This window comes from Nelumbo lutea, chromosome 3 (assembly GCF_056320005.1).
Source record: "Nelumbo lutea isolate HS-2025 chromosome 3, American lotus-T2T, whole genome shotgun sequence".
NCBI classification, from domain to species: domain Eukaryota; kingdom Viridiplantae; phylum Streptophyta; class Magnoliopsida; order Proteales; family Nelumbonaceae; genus Nelumbo; species Nelumbo lutea.
The window spans coordinates 75,210,975-75,234,192 of NC_142686.1; the positions used below are offsets into that span (position 1 = coordinate 75,210,975).

The 23,218-nt window shown below is 37.1% G+C and overlaps 1 protein-coding gene and 1 non-coding gene across 2 annotated transcripts; one reads left to right on the plus strand and one right to left on the minus strand.

Annotated features, from left to right (window-relative positions):
- Positions 1–6,086: 6,086 nt before the first annotated feature.
- On the minus strand, positions 6,087–6,194 carry LOC148865499 (small nucleolar RNA R71). Its single transcript, XR_016112123.1, has one exon. It is a non-coding gene; the product is annotated as a small nucleolar RNA R71 (small nucleolar RNA).
- Positions 6,195–7,332: 1,138 nt separating this feature from the next.
- Positions 7,333–7,935, plus strand: LOC148865500 (uncharacterized). The gene has a single exon (XM_088976395.1). It carries the CDS (start codon positions 7,333–7,335, stop codon positions 7,933–7,935), a length of 603 nt encoding a protein of 200 aa, XP_088832521.1.
- The last annotated feature ends 15,283 nt before the right edge of the window (positions 7,936–23,218 follow it).

Sequence of the window (23,218 nt, forward strand, 5' to 3'; positions counted from 1 at the left end):
CCTTCCCTTTATTGATCAAACGATTAAAAAACTTGTTGGTTAGGAATTTTATTGTTTTCTTGATGGTTATTCTGGTTATCACCAAATTCCTATTGCTCCTGAAGACCAAGAGAAAATTACCTTTACATGCCCTTATGAAACATTTACATTTAGGATAATGCCTTTTGGTTTGTGCAATGCCCCAAATACTTTTCAAAGATGCATGATGTTTCTATTTTTGAATTTCATTGATGATTTTATGGAAATAATTATGGATGATTTCTCTATTTTTGTATCTTCATTTGATGGATCTTCAATTGAAAACTTCCTCCTCCAAAATCGTTGAAAGAAGTTAGAGGTTTTTTGGGACATGTAGGTTTTTATAGGAGGTTCATTAAGGAATTTTCTAAAATTGCTAGGCCTTTAACTAATCTTTTAGTAAAAGACACACCTTTTGTAATTGATAATGTTTGTTTACATGCATTTAATTGTTTAAAAGAGAAATTGATTCAAGCCCCCATAGTTTTGGCCCCCATGTGGAATTTGCCTTTTGAGATCATGTGTAATGCAAGTGATGATACTTTAGGCACAGCTTTAGGATAAAGAATAGACACGGAATTTCATATCTGGAGACTAAGAAGAAAGGTAATTTTGACCCTTTTATCATAGAGACCAATTTATTGGTCACTTCTACTTCCTGGTGTATTGACTCTGGGGCTTCAACTCATGCGTGTAACTCACTACAGGGGTTCAAGATAAGCAAAAGACTGAGTGACAGAGAGGTGACGCTCTACTTGGGCATTTCTGCAACAGTTGTAGTTACAGCCATAGGAACTACAGAAATAGTTTTCAAAGAAGGAATTATCGTACTGAAAGATTGTCTTTTCGTACCAAATTTAAGAAAAATTTTGATTTCTGTCTCAAAATTGTGCATGAATGGTTATTCTATCTTATACAGTAATGTGATTACTATTAAACTTAATAACAAATTCCTTGCATATGGAGAACTTGAGAATGGTCTCTATGTTCTCCATCCTTCTCTGGAAATGAACATTACCAAAACTACGTCAGAAATAATCCCCAAGAAAATGAACCATGATATAGTGAATCCCACATGCATGTGGCATTACCGACTTGGCCACATTAATATAGATCATATCACAAGGTTGGTAAAGGATTGTCCTTTGGATTTTCTAACTGTAGAAGATCTTCCAACTTGTGAACCATGCATTCAGGGTAAGATGACAAAACGGCCAATTAACAATAAGCCTAAAAGATGTACAGGCACACTTGACCTTATACATACTGATGTATGTGGTATCCTGAATGTTAGGACATGTAACCAGTATGTTTATTTCATAACCTTTACAGATGATTACTCACAATATGGTTACGTGTACCTAATGAGACATAAGTCTGAATCTTTTGAACAGTTCAAAGAATTCAAACATGAAGTCGAGAAATAGTTAGGGAGAGAAAATAAGACCCTTCAATCAGATCGAGGTGGTGAGTATCTCTCTGACGAATTCATGGACTACTTAAAGGACAATGGGATAGTATCACAACTAGCTCCTCCTACTACACCACAGCTAAACGGTGTGTTAGTGAGGAGGAACCTGACTTTATTGGATATGGTTCGATCACTTCTCGTACAATTAAAATTACCCACATCCTTTTGGGGTTACGCATTAGAAACTACGATATACGTGTTGAACCAAGTTCCAAACAAATCAGTTCCAAAGACTCCCTATGAGCTTTGGACCGGTAAGAAACCAAGTGTAAGACACTTGAAGATTTGGGTTGTCCAGCACATGTTAAAAGAATGAGTGCAGACAAATTGGAATCCAAGACCAACCGTTGCCTATTCATAGGCTACCCCGAAGGCTCTATGGGTTACTTATTCTATGACCCAGGAGAACAGAAGGTGTTCTATAGTCAAAATTTCCATTTCTTGTAAGATGATTACATCCTGAACAATCATCGTCCAGAAGTTGTTCTTGATGAGGAGAGCTCAGGGGTAGTGGGAGATGTCCCACAAGCTCCAGTTAATGACCAACTTAGGAGATCTACCCGAGTTTCTTGGCCTCCAATTCGCTTTGGCTATGAACAAGATAGTTACTTGGTGGAATCCACGACTAGTGAGGAGGATCTCATAACTTATACGGAAGCTATGTTGGACATAGATTCCATAAAGTGGGTAGATTCCATGAGAGCTAAGATGGACTCAATGAAAACCAATGGAGTCTGGATTCTAGTAGATTCGCCCCCTGGGGTAAAAGCAATTGGTTGAAAATGGATCTATAAGAGGAAGAAGGGCCCCGATGGTAAGGTTGAGACCTACAAGGCTCGTCTTGTGGTAAAAGGGTACACTCAAAAAGAATGAATCGATTATGAGGAAAAATTTTCACCCGTGGCCACACTTAAATCTATTAGGATCCTGCTATCTGTAGTAGCGTACCATGATTATGAGATTTGGCAAATGGATGTCAAAATAGTGTTCCTGAATGGAGATCTTAGTGAAGATATATATATGCAACAACTGCAAGGTTTCATAGCTGCGAGTCTGGAACATATGGTATTTAAACTAAATCAATCCAAATATGGACTTAAGCAAGCTTCTAAGAGTTTGAACATCCAGTTTGTCTCTACCATCAGAAGTTTGACTTTGAGCAAAATCCGGTTGAGCCCTATGTCTACAGGAAAACCAATGGTAAAAAGGTTATGTTCCTAGTTTTGTATGTAGATGACATTCTACTATTGGGAATGATGTAGGAATGTTGACTATGGTGAAAGTGTGGCTTTCATGTGGAAAGTCTGGGACTCCGGCTTATACCAGATTGAACCTAAGTGCAAGTGGGAGATGTTAGACAGTGTATGCCCTTAGCTCCAATCAGAATGATGTACATTATGACATTTAATGTAAATGAATAAAGCACATATTTGATTCATGTTATTATGGTGTATTTCTGTGTAACACCCTGAAACTAAACACATATGAGACTCATGTTAGTTTAGATTCTTCACATCCGTTGAATAGATCTAGGGAGATTTATCTTGCCAAAGATGACACTGATGTGCCACCAAGTTGGTTGGGGTGGTTTGTCTCAGCTGCCAGGGTGATACCTGAGGTACATGTAGTGTGGGTTTTCTTGAAACCCTGAACCGGACCAGAATTCCAGTATTGCCCTAGACCTTAGAAATAGATGGGCAAAATTGGAATATTATACCTCACCCCTAGACTTGATTATGATACTACACTAGGTGTCAAATTGGGTTGTCTTCGATATGCCAATCAGTGAGATCCTTAAAGGGGGTCAAAACCTGGGTATGTTGGGACAGTTTGAGAATTCATCTGAGTGGGTAATCATAGTGATAGGATCAGCCCCTTTGTCAAACAAAGTGAATGATTAGGAATGCACTCTCTGTAATTGAAGAATGGGGAATTCCTTATCTCCGTCCTTTAATCGGTTTATCATGAATTACAAGATGAATAAGCAAAACGTTAGCCTTCAGGAACTCAGCAATATGTTGCATGATGAGAATGAAAAGTATTATATTTTTATCCCTTAATATTTAGTCTTTTATACTTATTTACTGCCTAAATGGACTCATTATTCTCATATTTTGATTTAGAACATGAAAGGAGGCGTTAAGTGAAAAACAAGGCTAATCGGGTAATTCTGGACAATTTTGGAACCATGTCGTAATTTGGGCATAACTCTCTCATCCGGACTCTGATTGAGATGATTCAAGATGTGTTGGAAAGATAAGGGAAAGTAGTTCTACAACTTTCATGTTTTGAGTTTTGATATATCATGACTACATCGAGGTTAAAATCATGACCAAATTATCTGCAACCGCACTACTGATGTGCTGGAGCCATTCCTTAACCTACAAGTTTTCATTCGAGAATTCACCACTCTCCCACTTAGACAAGAACTTGGTTTTTGAACTCTTACTTGATGAGTCAGACTTAGAGACTGTTATCTAGAGAAATTTTAGGAGATTTTGGAGGCTTCTCTTGGAGGCTGAAGAGGAAAGGTATAAAAAGGAAAGAAAAAGAGAGGATTAGGGTTCAAACCCCTGGAAAAAAACTAAGGAAGAAGGACTGCTAAAGGGAAGAGAAGGCTGCTGAATGCGAACTGGAGAAGGATGACAGCAAGGAGATCAAAGTTTGATGCCAAGATTCATAAGTTGTCTTCTTCTTTGGTTCTTCATTGGTAACCAAGATTCGATTGGGTTTCTTGAGGTTCTCTATTGAATTTTTCTTCTTTCTTTCTTTTATGCGAACCATGATGAGTTTTAATTCTGATTTGTAATTAATTTTTAGCAAATCCGGTTGAGTGTGATTTAGTCATGGGATTCTTGATTACTTGAACTGCTTGAGAAAGAGTTAGGTAATTAGATCATCTAATCAAGAAATGGACTGAATGCACCTTAGAGATAAGTTGCATGCTTCGGTTGACAATCATTCATACCTGAATTGATGACCTACGAATTTTGTGTTCTTAATGCATGTATGATGACTCAATTTCTGATAGAGATATAGGAATTGTCATCATAGATAGGGTGGGCTGCACTTGAGAGAGGCTGCTCATAAATTAGGGTTTTGCCAACCCAAGATCGAATTCACTTCGGTTGGACAGCTTAAAGATTTGATTGCTGAATCAGTTCTGTCAATTCTTGTATGCAGTGACTCTTCTTATCATTAAGAGTGGTTTGATCCAAAGGTAATTAGGGTAGTTTGTTTGTTCTTGATTATATCATGAGGGGCTAGGTTTTTATTGTTAGGGAATAATGTTTGATCATGCATTGAATTTTGTTCATTAATAAAATCGATGTGGTTCTTGTTATATTGTGTTATTTGAGCTGATTACATGTCATTGGATGATCACCAATAAATCGTTCCTTGAACAAGATTATTCATTGAGAGATGATAATTGAGGTGGAACTAATAACACTTATTCAGCCAATAGTTAGGTAGAGATATCAATTTAAGGTAGGATTTCCATATAGGTGTACTGATAGCTTGTGTTTATGCAAAGAGGATTTCAATTAAAAGAATGAGAATTCATTGATAGTAATTCCATTTAATTGAACATAGGTTTAGCTAATCAACTCTTGAGAAAGATTGACTAGTGCTTTTAGGAAACACCTTGGAATATAATAGCCCTCGTGAGATTTTATTGATGTTGAATCTTAATGATTGTGATAGGATTATTCCCTAGCAACTTTGTTATTGACTTTGTTCAAGGTACTTGTTTTTGTCATTAAATTTCCTTAATCAGTAGCGCTAGTTTGAATTCCTAAATCGCAAACCAAATTGATTATTGCTTTAAACAAGTTAAGATGAAACTAATAGGTGGCTAAATAATTCATTCCTCGTGGGAATGATTCTGAACTCTCTACTATATTACTTGCACGACTCCGTACTCTTGCGCATAGTTGACAAGTTTTTTGCATCGTTGCTGCGGAATGAATTTTATTTAACACCATAATTAATTTAGTTTCTCTTGATTTAAAGCATAGTTTTTTTTATTAGTTTTTGCTAACTTTGTTTGTTTGCATTCTTTCTTTAGGTAGTGTTTCGGCGTATATGAAGAACTCGAAGTTCACAACCTGAGCTTCTTCCTTTCAGACCCGAAATCGAGAAGTTTGTTAGAGAAAACAAGAGAGCTCAGCAAGGAAGGGTTCCAGAGATGGTGGAGGATAATGGAGGTAACCAAGCAGATCGACATGATAATGAGAGAACTCTTAGAGATTTTGCTATGCCTAGACTACATGGTGCCCAACAGAGTATTGCAAGGCAGAACATCAATACCAACAACTTTGAGATTAAGCCAGCTCTACTCCAAATGATCCAATCAAGTGTGCAATTTTATGGCATGGGCAATGAAGATCCTCACATTGCAAATTTCTTGGAAATCTATGATACCTTCAAATACATTGGAGTTTTAGATGATGCTATTAGGCTGAGGCTCTTCTCTTTCACCTTGAAGGATAAAGCTAAAGCGTGATTAAATTCTCTACCAACAATTTCTATAACCACATGGGCACAGCTGGCACAGGCTTTCTTGGCTAAGTATTTTTCCCCAGCCAAAATCGCAAAGATCATCAAAGGCATCACTACCTTTCAACAATTCGAGAATGAATCATTGTGATGAGGCTTGGGAAAGATTTAAGGATTTGCAGAGAAGCTGCTCTCACCATGGCTTACCTAGGGGACTTTTGATTCAAACTTTCTACAATGGAGCCACTCGCACTACTAGAGATACTATTGATGCTGCTGCAGGAGGTTCCTTGATGAGGAAAACTATAGATGTTGCTTTTGATCTCTTAGAGGAAATGGCAACTAATAATTGTTTGTGGCCAGTCGAGTGGCTAAATCCACCTAGACAGGGAGGTAAACTAGAAGCGGACTCCATAGCATCCTTGCAGGCTCAGATTTCAACCTTAATCAAGCAATTGGGCACCATGAACATGCAAGCCAATGCCATCAACAATTCTATGTAATCAATCTGTGGATATTGTAATGATATAGGCCATGTTAGTTCTGATTGCTGTGTTGGAAATTTTAATTTTGCACGTGAAAATTTTATTGAGCAATGCAACTTTGTGGGGAATCAATTCCAAGGAAGGCAGGTCAACAACCCGTACTCCAACACATATAATCCAGGGTGGAGAAATCACCACAATTTTTAATGAAGTAGCAATAACAACAATGCGGGCAGTTCCAGTTTCCAAAACAACAACATGCCTAGATAGCAAGGACCACCAGGATTCTAGCCACATCCTCAACAGGATAGATCAGCTTCTTTTGAAGCTAAGCTGGATAAATTCATGGACATGATGAGTAGAAGGTTGAGCAGCCAGGATGAAGTCCAGAGAATGATGGAAGCTAAATTTGATCAAATTGCAAAGAACCATTCATCTTCAATTCACAACTTGTAGGTGCAAATAGGCCAACTAGCCAATGTTGTTTCGGCTAGGAACCAACGCAATTTACCAAGAAACACTAAGACTAATCCAAGGGAGCAGCTCAAAGCAATTTCACTAAGGAGTGGGAAAGTGTTGGAGCCAAAGCAAGATGTGCAAAGTAAGAGGACAGGTACAGATGTTGATAGTCCATCATCAACCAATTCTGAAATCTATGATGAAGAAACTAGTGATAAGTCAGAGGAGAACCAAGGTGACAAGGAGAACTACTCTAATGCCCAACCTTCACCCTATGCCACACGAATCCCTTTTTCTCAAAGACTGAAGAAACAGTAGACTAAATAGCAATTTTCCAAATTTTTGGATATTTTTAAGAAGTTGCAAATCAATATTCCTTTTGCTGAGGCTCTTGCCCAGATGCCTCAATATGCTAAATTTTTGAAGGAGATCATCAATAATAAGAGGAGATGGGAGGATGACCAAACTGTCCCATTGACTAAAAAGTGCAGTTCAATCATTTCCAGCAAGATGCCTGCCAAATTGAAAGACCCAGGGAGTTTTACAATTCCATGTGTTGTTGGTAGCATTGAGTTTCCTAAGTGTTTGTGTGATTTAGGTGCTAGCATTAATTTGATGCCTTTGTCTATTTTCAAGAAACTTGGTCTAGAAGAAGTGCAACCTACCTTGATGACTTTGCAACTGGTGGATCATTCCATCAAGAAACCTCATGGTGTGATTGAGGATGTACTTGTGAAAGTGGACAAGTTTATATTTCATGTGGACTTTGTTGTGCTCGATTTTGAGGAGGATCGTGATTGCACCTTGATCCTTGGCAGACCGTTTCTAAACATAGGGAAAGCCTTGGTTGAAGTGTATGAAGGGAAGTTGACCCTTCAAATTGGCAATGACAAAGTGGAGTTTAACATGTCCTACGCTATGAAGCATCCTATGGAGGAAGAACTTTGCATGAAAATTGATGTGATCGATTCATGTGTGAAAGAAATATGTCAAGTTAGTTAGGTAGAACAAGATTTAGAAGAAGATGTCAATGGTCAGCACCTCAAACCATATGTAGTGGATGGAGCATTGCCTACCCCGCCAACTGTGTACCTAGATGTTCATTGAGGCCATTGCAATGTCGAGATTTAGACGAAAAACAAGCGCTTATTGGGAGGCAACCCAATGCTGATAAGTAGTTCTTATTTTTATTTGTTTTCTGCTTTTCTTTTTCGTATCATTCAACTTTCTTTTTTAGGATGTTAATTTTGTTGATTGCTGATCTTTCTAAGTGTTTATCATTCTCTCCGCCTAGTCTCTTTTGGTTCTTAATAGCTAGAGGGTCCAAATAGAAGGATCCATTCTAGATTTCAGAATGCTCTTTAGGGAAGTTCTCGAAACCCCTTCAATTACTTGAAGTCCCACTGCCCTCATTGCTGAATTCATCTTCACATTCTATCTCTATGAACATTGAGGGCAATGTTCATGTTAAGTGTGTAGGGGATTAGGTGTGATGTTTTATTAATAGCAGCAGCTTTTCTTTATTAATTGCAGTAGTCTTAAAGGTATTACATAGAAACACACCAAAATGACATGAATCAATTATGTACTTTATTCATTTACAATAAATGTCAAAAGATACATCAATTTGATTGGAGCTAAGGGCATAACTGTCTAACAGCTCCCACTTGCACTTAAGTCCAATCGGGTACAAGCCGGAGTCCCAGACTTTCCACGTGTTTCTCAAACACTTTCTGTGTCAAGGGCTTAGTCAATGGGCCTGCCACATTTTCTGCTGATGCTACCTTTTGCCATCAATCTCCCGTAGAACCAGCATTGTCACACAACAATGGAATGTGTGATGTGCTGAATTCCAAATTATAAAATGAACACCTTCATTCATTAGGCAGCCTCACTTACAGCAATGTGATCGGCTTGGGTTGTGGACTGTTATTCTTACTACATAGGACCCCATTGTATATGTAACCAGATGTAGACATTCTACCATTTGGATCTGACTGGAAGTTGGTATCAATATACCCTTGGATCTGTAGTGAACTACCATCAAATACCAAATAAAACTCTTTTGTCCTTTGAGGGTATTTCAGTATGTTCTTCACATCTGTTCAGTGTTCCTATTATGGGTTAGACTAGTATCTACTTACCACACTAACTGCGTAAAAAATGTTAGGACAAGTGCACATCATGACATACATGATACTCCCTACAACTAAGACAAAGGTAATCTCCTTCATGCCCTCAATCTCCTCAGGAGTCTTGGGAGACATACCCTTGGAGAGAGTGACTCCGTGCCTGAAAGGAACATTTTTATTCTTAGAGTTCTCTATACTGTATCTCTTGACAATATTGTCAATGTAAGAAGACTGGATTAATCATACTATCTTCTTCAACCTAACTCTATAGAGTCGAAGTCCCAAGATATAGGTGGCTTCTCCAAGATCTTTCTTGGAGAATGGCAGTGAAAGCCACACTTTCACTGTAGTTAGAATTCCTACATCATTCCCAATGAGTAGAATGTCATCTACATACAGAACCAAGAACGTAACCTTATCCCCACTGGTCTTCTTGTAAACAATGGGTTCATCCGGATCTTGCTCAAAACCAAACTGTTTGACGATAGAGTCAAAACAGATGTACAAGTTCATAGAAGCTTGCTTAAGTCCATATATGGATCGATTAAGTTTGCATACATGTGTTCCTGACCTACAGCTATGAAACCTTGCAGTTGTTGCATATAGATATATTTAGTAAGATCTCTATTCAGGAATGTGGTTTTGACATCCATTTGCCAAATCTCGTAGTCATGGTATGCTGCTACAACTAGTATTGCCCTGAACCTTGGAGATAGATGGGCAAAACTACAATGTTACACCTGACCCCTTGACTCGATTATGGTGTTGCACTAGGTGTCGAATTGGGCTATTTTTGATATGACAATCAATGAGATCCTTAGACGGGGTCAAAACTTGGGTATGTTGGGATAGTCCAAGAATTCATCTGAGTTGGTGATCATAGTGACAGGATCATCCCCTTTGTCGAACAAAGTGAATGATCAAGGAATGCACTCTCTCTCATGGAAACCTAAACTACTAGCAGTTGATTTCAAACGTTGAGATTTGTTTTTGCAAAATATACTTATATAGAGATATGCATATATATAGATATATATTGTGGTTTCAAAATGTTTGCAAAAGGGTTTTAATTCCCAGGATCCATGTGAGTACAGAGTGTAGCACTATACCTTGTAGCCAAGGGAGAGGTCCTCTCTTGCCGTGCAATGTTTGATCATTATGGGCTGAGAGGTTAAGTGTAAGACCATTGAGGGTAATAGTTGATGGGCTAATCTTGCAACTGCCCATTAAGAGCCCATTAAGGGTAATAGTGTAATTGTTGGGCCCATTAAGAGCCCATGGTGATGGACTCGGGGGTTCATTGTCTCCTATAGTGAATTCGACCAAACCTTGTAACAAAGACTGGCCTGAAGCCATGTGGCTGATGTGTAGATCAATGTAAGGGTCCCACACCATACAAAGAGAGCCAAGTGGGCAGCAGGTTATGGAGTAAGTGAGTGAAGCTTAATGGAAATGCGATTCCGAGATGAGAGAGAGAGAGAAATTTTTTTAAATCTTGCCTAACCTTTCTACAAGGTTCGGCCATCCATGCGACGGATCTCTCATCCCTTCAGTGGTAGAGCCAAGTTCACATTCTTGAACCAAAATTAGATATAATCTGAACCTGCACAAATAGGCAAAATTGGTTCTACTCAATTTGCGCATATTAGGTTTTTTTCTGTGAATTTGGTTCTCAGGTATGGGCGATTGACCTGAAATTAAATTATTTATTTTCTACAAAATAATTAGAATTGTTCTATTTATATTTCTTCAAATCTGGGTTGTTCGTACGGTGGAGATTGAATTTCTTTAGGCGATGTGAATCTGCGCATCTACAACTTTATTCTATTCATTTTGGGTTTGTAAATAATTTATTTTTTTTATTTTTAGATGAAATGTATAGTAATTTGATTATGATGTAATTAGTAGAGAAATTAGGTTTTCCCTTTTAATTTTCATCGGAAGAAATTGTTAGAAGCGCGAAGGAGAAATTTTGCAATTTGGGTTTGGCAATCTGCGATTTCCAATTTTGGAAACTGCAAACTGCGTACTAACTTTTGTTTTACAAGGTTGCAGCCTTACGAACAGCCCTCTTGCTACTGTTTATTGGTTCTTGATTTTCATGTATCAATTTTTTAATTCCATATCATGTTTTAAAAACTGCATCTTGAATTAAATATCGAACCCTAGACCTATTCGACACAGATTGGACCAAACTGGTTGGACCGAATCTGTGGTTTGATTAAGGCTGTTAAGAGTCCTGAAAATCCATATATGGGATGAGGGTTTGATGGCTAATTGCAAGATGCAATTCAGCCCACAATTGGGGGTTTCAGCTATGAGTGTTTCTTCTATTCCCTTTCCTTCTTGTGAGCTTTGTGGGCAAGGGGGACATGCTAGTGTAGACTGTCAAGTAGGCAATCCATTTTATTCTTCTTCTGAACAAGCTAATTTTGTTTCTTATGGTAGCAACAGGTCCAATTTCAACCCCTACTCCAACACTTACAATCCGGGATGGAGAAACCATCCAAATTTTTCTTGGAGCAATAACCAACAAAGAGCACCTCCCGGCTTTCAACAGCAACAACAACAAAATCCACAAGAGAAGAAACCAAATTTAGAGGATATGATGGAAAATTTATCAACAGTATGGAGGCAAGAATTCAAGGGATAGAAACTCAAATTGGACAACTTGCTCAATCAATTTTGGCAAGGCCACAAGGAGGATTACCTAGCAATACCGAGAAGAATCCCAGGGAACAAGTAAAGGCCATCACTCTGTGAAGGGGAGAGGAACTTATAAAAGAAGAAAAAGATGATGAGCATCTAAAAGTGGAAGAAAGCCGAAACCTTGAAGCCAAAGAAGGAGATTATGAGTCATCAATGGAGAAAAAGGGAAGTTCTTCTACTCTTAATTTAAAATCCTACAAACTCCCTCTTCCTTTTCCTAAAAGATTTCTTAAGGTTAACTTGGATAAGCAATTTGCTAAATTTCTAAAAGTGATTCAAAAGTTGCATATTAACATTCATCTTCTTGATGTTATTTCTCATATGCCAAGTTATGCCAAATTTTTTAAAGAAATAATTTCAAATAAAAGAAAGTTGGAGGAGTTTGAGATGGTAAAACTTAATGAGGAATGATCAGTAATCCTACAAAATAAACTACCTCAAAAAATCAAGGATCCAAGGAGCTTCTCTATTCCATACACCATTGGCAAAATTAATTTTGATAAAGCTTTATGTGATCTCTTGGTGCAAGCATTAATTTGATGCCTTTTTTCTGTCTTCAGGAAACTTGGGTTGAAGGAGCCAACACCTACCACTGTTTCTCTACAGTTGGATGACAAAAGTATCAAATATCCAATGGGAGTAGTGGAAGATGTTTTGGTAAAAGTAGATAAATTTATTTTTCCTGTTGACTTTATCATTTTGGACATGGAATAAGATTATGATATGCCCCTAATTTTAGGGAGATCTTTTCTTGCCACAGGAAGAGCTTTAATTGATATCCAACAAGGAAAACTTAGCCTTAGGATTAATGATGAGGAAGTTATTTTTAATGTGTTTAAGACTATGAAACATTCTAATGATGAAAAAGAAGTCTTAATGATAGATTGTATTGATGATTTGGTAGAAAGAAAATTTTATGCATTTAGGTTAGATGATCCTATGGAAAATTGAATTGCTAACTCTTTTAATGTGAAGGAACAAATTTTAGATGATAAGCATAAGGAGGCCATAAGCTATTTGGGAGAAAAGCAAAGAGGATTCATGACAAAAAGAGAAGAATTTTTGCCTTTGGATATTTCTTCCTCTTTTTCAAAAGCCAAGCCATCAATCGAGATGCCTCCTACTCTTGAACTTAAACCTCTTCCTTCGCATTTAAAATATGTTTATTTGGGGAATTCATCTACCTTACCTATGATTATTTTTTCTTACTTGACAAGTATTGAAGAAGAAAATTTGATAAAGGTGCTTAGGGAACACAAAAGGGTGAGTGGATGGAGCATTGGCGACATTCAAGGAATAAGTCCATCAGTTTGCATGCACAAAGTCATGATGGAAGAATGATTCAAGCCTATCGTGCAGCACCAAAAGAGGTTAAATCCTAATATGAAAGAGGTGATAAAATGGCTTGATTCAGGTACTATCTTTTCTATCTCTGATTCTTCTTGGGTAAGTCCTGTACAAGTTGTGCCAAAAAAGGGTGGGACCACTGTAGTCAAAAACGAAAATAATGAATCAATCCCTACATGGACAGTAACAAGTTGGAGAATATGTATTGACTAGAAAAGATCATTTCCCCTTCCCTTTATTGATCAAACGATTGAAAAACTTGTTGGTCAATAATTTTATTATTTTCTTGATGGTTATTCTAGTTATCACCAAATTCCCATTGCTCCTGAAGACTAAGACAAAACTACATTTACATGCACTTATGAAACATTTGCATTTAGGAGAACGCCTTTTGGTTTGTGCAATGCCCCTGCTACTTTTCAAAGATGCATAGTTTGTCTTTGGTGCTTAAAAGATGCGAGAAATCTAACATTGTTCTTAATTGGGAAAAATGACATTTTATGATTAAGGAATGAATTGTTTTAGGCTACAAAGTATCTTCCAAAAGTATTGAAGTGGATAGAGCTAAAATTGAATTAATTGAGAAACTTCCCCCTCCAAAATTGTTGAAAGAAGTTAGAGGTTTTGTGGGACATGCAAGTTTTTATAGGAGGTTCACTAAGGACTTTTCTAAAATTGCTAGGCCTCTAACTAATCTTTTAGTGAATGATGCACCATTTTTTATTGATAGTGCTTGTTTGCATGCATTTAATTGTTTAAAAGAAAAATTAATCTAAGCTCCCATAGTTTCGGCCTCCATTTGGAATTTGCCTTTTCAGATCATGTGTGATGCAAGTGATGATACTTTAGGTGCAGTTTTAGAACAAAGAGTAGACAAGAAATTTTATACCATTTATTATGCAAGTAGAACCATGAATGAGGCACAAACAAATTATACAACAACTGAAAAGGAACTACTTGTTGTAATATTTGCTATTAAAAAATTTAGACATTTTTTTATTTTGTCTAAAGTGATTGTCTATACTGACCATTCTGCATTAAAGTATTTACTTGCTAAAAAATATGCAAAACCTAGGTTGATAAGATGGATTTTATTGTTGCAAGAATTTTACCTAGAAATCAAAGACAAGAAAGGCATCAAAAACATGGTAGCTGATCACTAGTCTAGATTGGACGGGGAGTATGTGGAGAGCATGGATGAACACCCTTTGCAAGATGAATTTCCTGACGAGAAATTATGTTTTGTGCATTATAATGATGAACCGTGGTATGCTGATTTTGCTAATTTTCTTGTAAGTGACAAGTTGCCCCCTAACATTTCTTTTCATCAAAAGAATAAATTTTTATCTAATGTAAGGCACTATCTTTGGGAGGAACTGTATCTATACAAGATTTGTGTAGATGGCATGGTGAGAAGATGCATACCAAAAGAAGAGGTGCAGAATATACTTAGTTTTTGTCATGACAAAGAAGCAAATGGACACCATGGACCATCCAAGACGGCAGCAAAGGTTTTACAAAGTGGATTTTATTGGCCTACATTATTCAAAGATGCTTATGCCTATGTAAGTTCTTGTGATTGATGCCAACGGACAATTAATATATCAAGGAAAAATGAAATACCCCAAAACAATATTCTTATTTGTGATATTTTTAATGTTTGGGGCATTGATTTCATGGGTCCTTTTCCAAAATCCTTCAATAATGAGTATATACTTGTTGTTGATTATGTGAGTAAATGGGTGGAAGCAATTGCATGTCCCATTAATGATGCTAAGGTTGTAACAAAATTCTTGAAAAAAATATATTTACTAGATTTGGTACACCGAGGGATGTCATTAGTGATGGAGGTAAATACTTTTGCAATAAATAGTTTGATAATTTATTAATTAAATATGGTGTTACCCACAAGATTGCTACCCCCTATCATCCCCAAACTAGTGGATAAGTATAAATTTCAAATAAGGAATTGAAAGGTATTTTGGAAAAGATTGTGAGCTTATCAAGGAAAGATTGGTCAATGAAATTGGATGATGCACTTTGGACCTATAGGACAGCTTTCAAAACACTCATTGGAATGTCTCCTTATAGGTTGGTGTTTGGTAAGGCTTGTCACCTCCCTATTGAATTAGAGTATAAAGCATATTGGGCAATGAAACTGCTTAACTTTGATTTGCAAGTTACAGGTGAACAAAGAAAGATGCAATTGAATGAACTTGAAGAATGGCGGCACCAAGCTTATAAGAATTCTAGAATTAAAAAAAAAAAAAAAACTAAGGCATGGCATGATACACACATTAAAAAGAAAGAGTTTACAATTGGAAACAAGGTTATTCTTTATAATTCTAGATTGAAGCTTTTTCCCAACAAACTAAAGTCAAGATGGAGTGATCTATACATAGTAACTAGAGTTTTTCCTCATGATCCATGAAAATGGAAACAGATCAAGCTAATGACTATAACTTAAAACTATATTTTTCATTTATGCACTTTAAGAATTCTAGTTGTTTCATGTTTCTTTATTTCCTTTTTAAGTTTTGTTTTAATTTTTGCTTTCTCTTGTTATTGTTGTTTCCCTCTTCTCTTTTGATTGATGAAACGTAGGTTGCAATTTTTGAGTCTATGAACAGGAAATTTCAGCATGTATAGTTGAAACCAAGATAAACTCGAAAGGAAGTTTATTTCCCTTCTTTTTTCTCTTTAATTTACTTAACATTGAGGACAATGTTAAATTTAAGTTTGGGGGGGAGAAGATTACAATTTTTGTGAAATTTTTTGTGAACCCAAGAGCATGGTATGATTGCACCAAAAAAAAATTTGAAATATGCTTTAGCTTAAGTTTGTGATTGCTGAATTTTTCTTGATGAGTAAGATTATGTTCTGAAATATATCATGAGCCTAAAATTATGTTCTGAAAAGTTTATTCACTACCCAAGAAGATCAAAAGAAATAAATTTGGGGTTTGTAATACATGTGAAAAATAAAGAATATGGGGATATCTAGAGAGTGCATTTATATGTGCACACCCTTCTATGCTCTCTTGCTTTGTAATTCCTTATCCTTTCTTTGTTAGCCCCTATCTAGGCCTCACATTACAAGCTTAATAAAGACCTATTGATCTAAAGTTTTATGATTATCAACATTAGTGGAGAAGGACTATGAAGAGCAAGTTTATGGAATATCCAAAAATTTCAAAGATCCATTGGTTGCATAATTTTAGCTAAAAAGGATGCATGACACTCGAAAATTGGCAAAACACACACACACTTCAATTTTCATGATGAGATTTTATTAGCATAAAATTCATGATAATTCTTGGATGGCATTTTGAATGCTTTCTAAGTTATGTACCTTATACAATCTTTGAGGCATATACTTTGGAAAATCAAGATAAGCAAAGCATGATCAATTCATGAGCTTAAGTATGATTTTATTCATATTTTGATCAAGGACAATCAAAAGCTAAGTTTGGAGGTATTTGATAAGCCTGTATTTGTACATATTTTCATACCTCTAACTTAATGATTTTGGGTAATAATGTTTTTGAATTAGAATGGTATTGCACTAATTATGATGAAATTGTCTTGCAAGATGATTTGGATGTTAATTGTACAATTTTAAGGAGGAGTTTGATTTAATTGATCAAGATAATCATAGAGGAAGGACCATTCAGAAATGATGCTCCATGATGTAGCCATGAAGGAGAAAATCCATTGAAATCGGATTTGATATGTACGCACAAAAATCGTGAAATTTCCTGTTTTGATATAGTTCACGTATTTTGGGCATAAATTTCTGTCTACAACTCGGATTGAGGTGATTCAAATGGATAATTAAAACTAAGAGACAGGGCTACAACTCTTCTTTTTATCACTCAACCTAGTTCCGCCGCAAACCAAGTGCAATTCGAGCTACAAGTTTTGGGTCTGACAATTGGCAGTGCAGAAGAGATAGGAATTCAACTAAGATAAAGACTAAGAGACATAATTTATGTTGAATTAGGAGTCTTCATTGAGAAGCAATTGAGGGGAGGCTGCATTATAAAACTGACCATAGACTCAAGGCAAAGGGACACATCCTTAGAGAGAATTCAGTAGAGAAGAGAAGAGAAAGTAGTCTCAACACATCAGAAGCAAATTCAAGAGGGAGAAAGGCTTAGTTGTTGCACTTGTCTTCTACCTTTAAAGGCTAAAGTTTTCTTGTTATTATATTCATTCTTTGATGTGTTCTTGTTGTGTTTCCCCTTTTAATTTTCCTGAGTATGTTCAATTTAATGGTGTCTAGCTAAATTCTCCTAGCTAGGGTTTAGATGGATTTTGATCTTAAGATTATATAGTTACTTGCTTAATTCAATTCAAGACCTTTATTATTTGCATGAGGAATTTTTATTGCTATGCTTAATGATTTAAAAGAATTGGCCGATCTTTTAAAGATTTGATGATTCATGTATGATTGACCAAAGAATTGTTATGAATTAGATCCCTAGACAATAAAAATCACATGATAGACTATGATATCGAAAGATGATTAGCTCATGTGTGGGAATCAAGGAAGCTTAGTGAGTCAAATCCCCTTCTACGATTAGATGTTTCCAAAGAAATTAATGCTTATTTTTCTTTTTGACAACCACTTAGAAATTTGATGGTAGAATTGGACTAATAAAGGATTAATATGACTTGAAAAAGCTTATTAATTAATCTAGAAGGTGAGTATCTCTCTAACCACACACTATGTCATCTTCAGTGGAGACGGGTTTTGGTCTTCTCCTTGGGCGTGAATACCTTCATTGGGAGTTACTGCTACTTCGTATTAGGTATGTCCCTCACTTCCTTTTGGTTTCAGATCTGGTCCAGTTTTGTTTCAAGAATGATCCTTGAAAATATAGTTTTCTAAAATAGGGAATGCGATTCTCAGATGGGAGAGAGAAATTTTTGAAATTTTGCCCAACCGTCCTGCAGGGTTCGGCCATTCCATATGATGGATCTCTCATCCCTTTACTAACCACTTCAAGGAATCTATGTCCAACATAGCTTCCAAATAAATCATGGGATCTTCCTCTCTGGTCATGGCTCCCACCAAATAACTTTCTTAGGCATAACCATAAAGAACCGGAGGCCTGGAAAGCCGGAAAGATCTTCTAGGTTGGTTACTTTCTAGAGCTGGTAGGACATCTCCCACTACCCATGGGCTCTTCTCATCAAGAACAACTTCCTGATGAAGATTATCCAAAATGCAATCTTCCTCTAGGTAGTGGGCATTTCGACTACAAAAAACCTTTTGCTCTTTTGGGTCACAGATAAGTAACCTATAGAGCCTTTGGTAACCTACAAATAGGCAACGGTTGGTCTTGGATTCTAATTTTTTTGCACTAGTTCTTTTAACATGTACTAGACAACCCCAAATCTTCAAGTGTCTTACACTTGGTTTCTTACCAGTCTATAGCTCATATGGAGTCTTAGGAACAGATTTGGTTGGAACTCGGTTCAGTACGTAAATCACAATCTCTAATGCAAAACCCCAAAAGGATGTGGGTAACTTTGTGTAGATGAGAAGTGAACGAACCATATCTAATAGAGTCTGGTTTCTCATCTCTGACACACCGCTTAACTGTAGTGTAGCAGGAGGAGACAGTTGTGATACAATCCCGTTTTCCTTTAAGTAGTCCCTGAATTCGTCAGAGAGATACTCGCCGCCTCGATCTGATCAAAGGGTCTTAATTTCTCTCCCTAATTGTTTCTTGACTTTCTTGTCTGAACTCTTTGAATTAAAGAGTTCAGACTTATGTCTCATTAGGTACGTGTAACCATACCGAGAATAATCATTTGTAGAGGTTATGAAATAAACGCGTTGATTATGTGTCCTAACATTTAGGGAACCACATACATCAGTTTGTATCAGGTCAAGTGTGCCTATAGATCATTCAGGCTTTCCCGTAAATGGTCACTTCGTTATCCTACCCTGAAGGCAAAGCTCACAGGATGGAATATCTTTTACAGTTAGAAAAACCAAAGGACCATCATTTACCAACCTTATGATACGATCTATGTTAATGTGGCCAAGTCAGTAATGCCACAGGCACGGGGGACTAACTGAATCACGAGTCCTATTCTTGGAAATTATTTCTGACATAGTTTTGGTAATGTTGGTATCCAGAGAAGGATGGTGAACATAGAGACCATCCTCAAGCTCTCCATATGTGAGAAATTTATTATTCCGTTTAATAGTGATCACATTACTAAATAAGATAGAATAACCATCCAAACACAATTTTGAGACAGAAATCAAATTTCTTCTTAAATTAGGTATGAAAAGACAATATTTAAATACAATTGTTCCCTCTCTAAAAACTAGTTCTACAGTTCCTATGACTATAGCTGCAACTATTGCAAAAGTCCCCAAGTACAGTGTTACTTCCCTATCACTCAGTCTTTTGCTTATCTTGAACCCCTACAGTGAGTTACACACATGAGTCAAAGCCCTAGAGTCAAAACACCAAAAAGCAAAAGTGACCAACAAATTGGTCTCTATGATAAAAGATTCGAAATTACCTTGCTTCTTAGTCTCCAGATATTGAGGACACTTCCTCTTCTAGTGGCTGATCTATTTGCAAAAGTGACATGCATCTAATGCCTTGTCCTTCTTCTGCTTGTTTGGTTTGTTAGTCTTCTTCAGAGGCTTTTTCTTTGCCCTTCTCTTTTTCTTACCCAAATTGCCACATTCAATAAGCATGGCTATCTGTTTATCCTTCTTAATCAGTTCTTCAGCCCTCTACAACATATTGTTGAATTCCTGAAGGCTAACATTTAGCTTATCCAGGTTGTAGTTCATGATAAACTAATTGAAGGTGAGAGGCAAGGAATTTAGGATGGAATCAACCTTGCTTACATGATCTATCCCTGACCCGAGTGCCTTTATTTCATTAATGTAACTCATTATCTTGAGACAATTGTCATGAACCATCTGGCTCTCGGTCATTTTTGCGGTCATGAACAACTACAAGACCTTTTGACGAGTAGAACGAGTCTACTCTTCATACATTATCCTCAGACTATCCAGGATATCCTTGGACACTTCAATCTGATCGAATTGTCTCTGTATTGGATTGTCGAGGGAAGCTATGATGTAGCACTGGGTAAGAAAATTCTTATCTTCCCAACCTTGTCCAATTTCTCAGACATTAATACCAGCATAAGGTTACGGAACTAGTCAGCATAATTTGCGCCCTTAAGTTTGTTATCGTCCAACAACTTGGCGAATTGTCTGTTTGTTATTTCTTATAAAAGGCAAGGCATATATTATTAGTCCACAACCTGAATTGATTCATGCTTACTACATAGATATGGCTTTTAATCTATGTTCCATTTCTGTTTATTCATCTCTGAGATTTCCCTCCCGTCTCAATGACGGAGACTGTGAAGTATGTCCCTAGAAATGTGGAAAATCACATACAGTGCATGGAGCAAACTGTTTCAACTCCATAACCCCACCACCCTCTATGAAGGATCATATCCACTCATCCTCTGATCTTTCCCTTTGGCCTCTATCAAACAAGGTTCAATGCCATTTTAAGTTAAACCTTTCTATCCAATAAGTGCTTACCCATCATATTCGTGAATGCCAAGGTACCATGAGAGTGTCTTCCAATTTAGGATAGGCCCCTCCCACATCGGTCTATGACGCCCCTATCATCTTATGAAACAATCCAATAGATCCGACAACAAATGGATAGCCCAATTTTATGGTGCATCTCGTCATTACTGAAGGACCCATCTGCATGCTAATGATGGAAGGCTTTAGAGAGTTCATCATATGAATCTCCCTATGACATGCACTTATATTTTCATAAGGGAACAAATAATTACGCCCTAGTTTTATTTAGACCAAACCAAAGTAGCTCCCACTGACTTTCTCAAAGTTAGATTTAGATGGGCCCTAAATGGCTAGGGTTCTGCACGGCTCCTTTTGGGGAGGAAGCTGATGTGGGGCCCATCACGCAGGGAGATCATCCAATGATCTTATAGACACCATTGCAATGATGTGCATTCAGCCATGGTGTGCGAAAGAGACACTAACATATTTACATGGGCCAAATGCTTATGGCCCATGTTCGCAGCACATCACATCACATCACATACCTCACATGATTCAACATCCATAATTGATCTAATCAATTAATAACAATAAAACCCACAATTAAAACCCATAATATTACCAATTAATATTATCTAGGTATATGGGTTGAATTGCAAAGAGTAGTTTGGCTCATATAGCTTTTATGTTGTATTGGGCTTATGTAGTTTTAACAAATTAAACTTAGGTTTTACAGTTGCAGGCCGAATTGCACCTTGCAATTTTCCATCAAACCCTCGGCCCATATATGGAATTTTAGAATTGTTAACAGCCCTAATCGAACCACAGATTCGGTCCAATCTATGTCAAAGAATTTAATTTCAGATCAATCACCGATAGTTGAGAACCGAATTCTCAAAAAAAAAAAATCCTAATCTGCGCAAATCGAGTAGAACCGATTCTACCTATTTGTTCAGGTTCAAATAAGATCTGATTTTGGTTCAAGAATGTGAACCTGGCTCTGATACCACTGAAGGGATGAGAGATCCATCATATGGATGTCTGAACCCTATAGGAATGTAGGGCAAATTTTCAAATTTGTCTCTCTCTCCCATCTGGGAATTGCATTCCCTATTTTAGAAAACTGCATTTTTAAGGATCAGCCTTGAACCAAATCAGACCAGATCTGAAACCAGAAGGGAGAAGAGGAATATACCAAATAGGAAGTAGTAGCAACTCCCAATGAATGTATTCACGCCCAAGGAGAAAACAAAAATCCGCTTCCACTGAAGATGACACAGTGTGTGGTGAAGCAAGATCAGCAGGACGACTCTCAGCAAGAACTGAATTCTTCAACAAGAATGGAGTAAAGGGCTGGTGAGCATGAGTTCAGATTAATTCTTCTACCAAAAAGCAATATCAAGAATATTTCTTGATCACTCCCACAACTGGAGATCGAACTGGGTAAAGGCGGCAAGAAAAGGGAAGAACTCTGCAGATTGTTGTGTTGTATAAATAAGGAATTCGGCCCTTTGTTTATAGCATTCTCATGATCAGCCTCCTAATCTAATTAGGAGAGGGTTTGCTTAATCCAATTCTGAAATTTGGACCTAGACTCTTGAATGGATAAGACTTATCTTATCCTTTAGTTAATCCTAATCAGATTATAAATCCTATCTTGCCTCTTTTTAATTAAGTGACTTAAGCCCATTTCGAATTAGGCTTTAGGCCCATTAAGTTTATGTGGTCACTTAACCTCTTAGCTTGCTGCCCAGTTGGCTCTCTTTGTATAGTGTGGGACCCAAACATTGATCTACAATTCAGCCACATAGGTTCAGTTCAGCCTTTGTTACAAGGCCGAGCCAAATTCACTGTAGGACATAGTGAAACCCTGAGTCCATCACCATGGGCTCTTAATGGACCCAACATTTACACTAAATGGTCCTTGGGTCCAGCCACCTTATGACAACCCAATGACTGTGGGCAGATGCAAGATTAGCAAATCAGGTATTACCCCCAATGGTCTTACACTTAACCTCTCAGCCCATAATGATCAAACACTGCCCGACAAGAGAGGATCTCTCCCTCGGCTGCAAGGAACAGTGTTGCACTCTCTACTCACATGGATCCCGGGAATTAAAACATTTTGCAAACATTTTGAAACCATAATATATCTATATGTATATCTCTATATAAATATATTTTGCAAAACAAATTTCAACGGTTGAATTCAATTGCCGGCAGTTTAGGTTTCCATCAAAGAGAGTGCATTCCCCGATCATTCACTTTGTCCAACAAAGGGGCTGATCCTATAACTATGATCACCCACTCAGGTGAATTCTCAGACTGACCCAAAATACCCAGGTTTTGACCCCCTCTAAGGATCTCACTGATTAGCATATCAAAGACAACCCAATCCAACACCTAGTGCAATACCATAATCGAGTCTAGGGGTCAAGTGTAACATTTCAGTTTTTCCCATCTATCTCCAAGGTCCAGGACAATACTAGAAATTTGGTCTGGTTCAG

What these genes read in the sequence shown, in the direction of transcription:
- LOC148865500 (XM_088976395.1), top strand. Translation starts at nt 7,333, where the DNA reads ATGCCTCAATATGCTAAATTTTTGAAGGAGATCATCAATAATAAGAGG.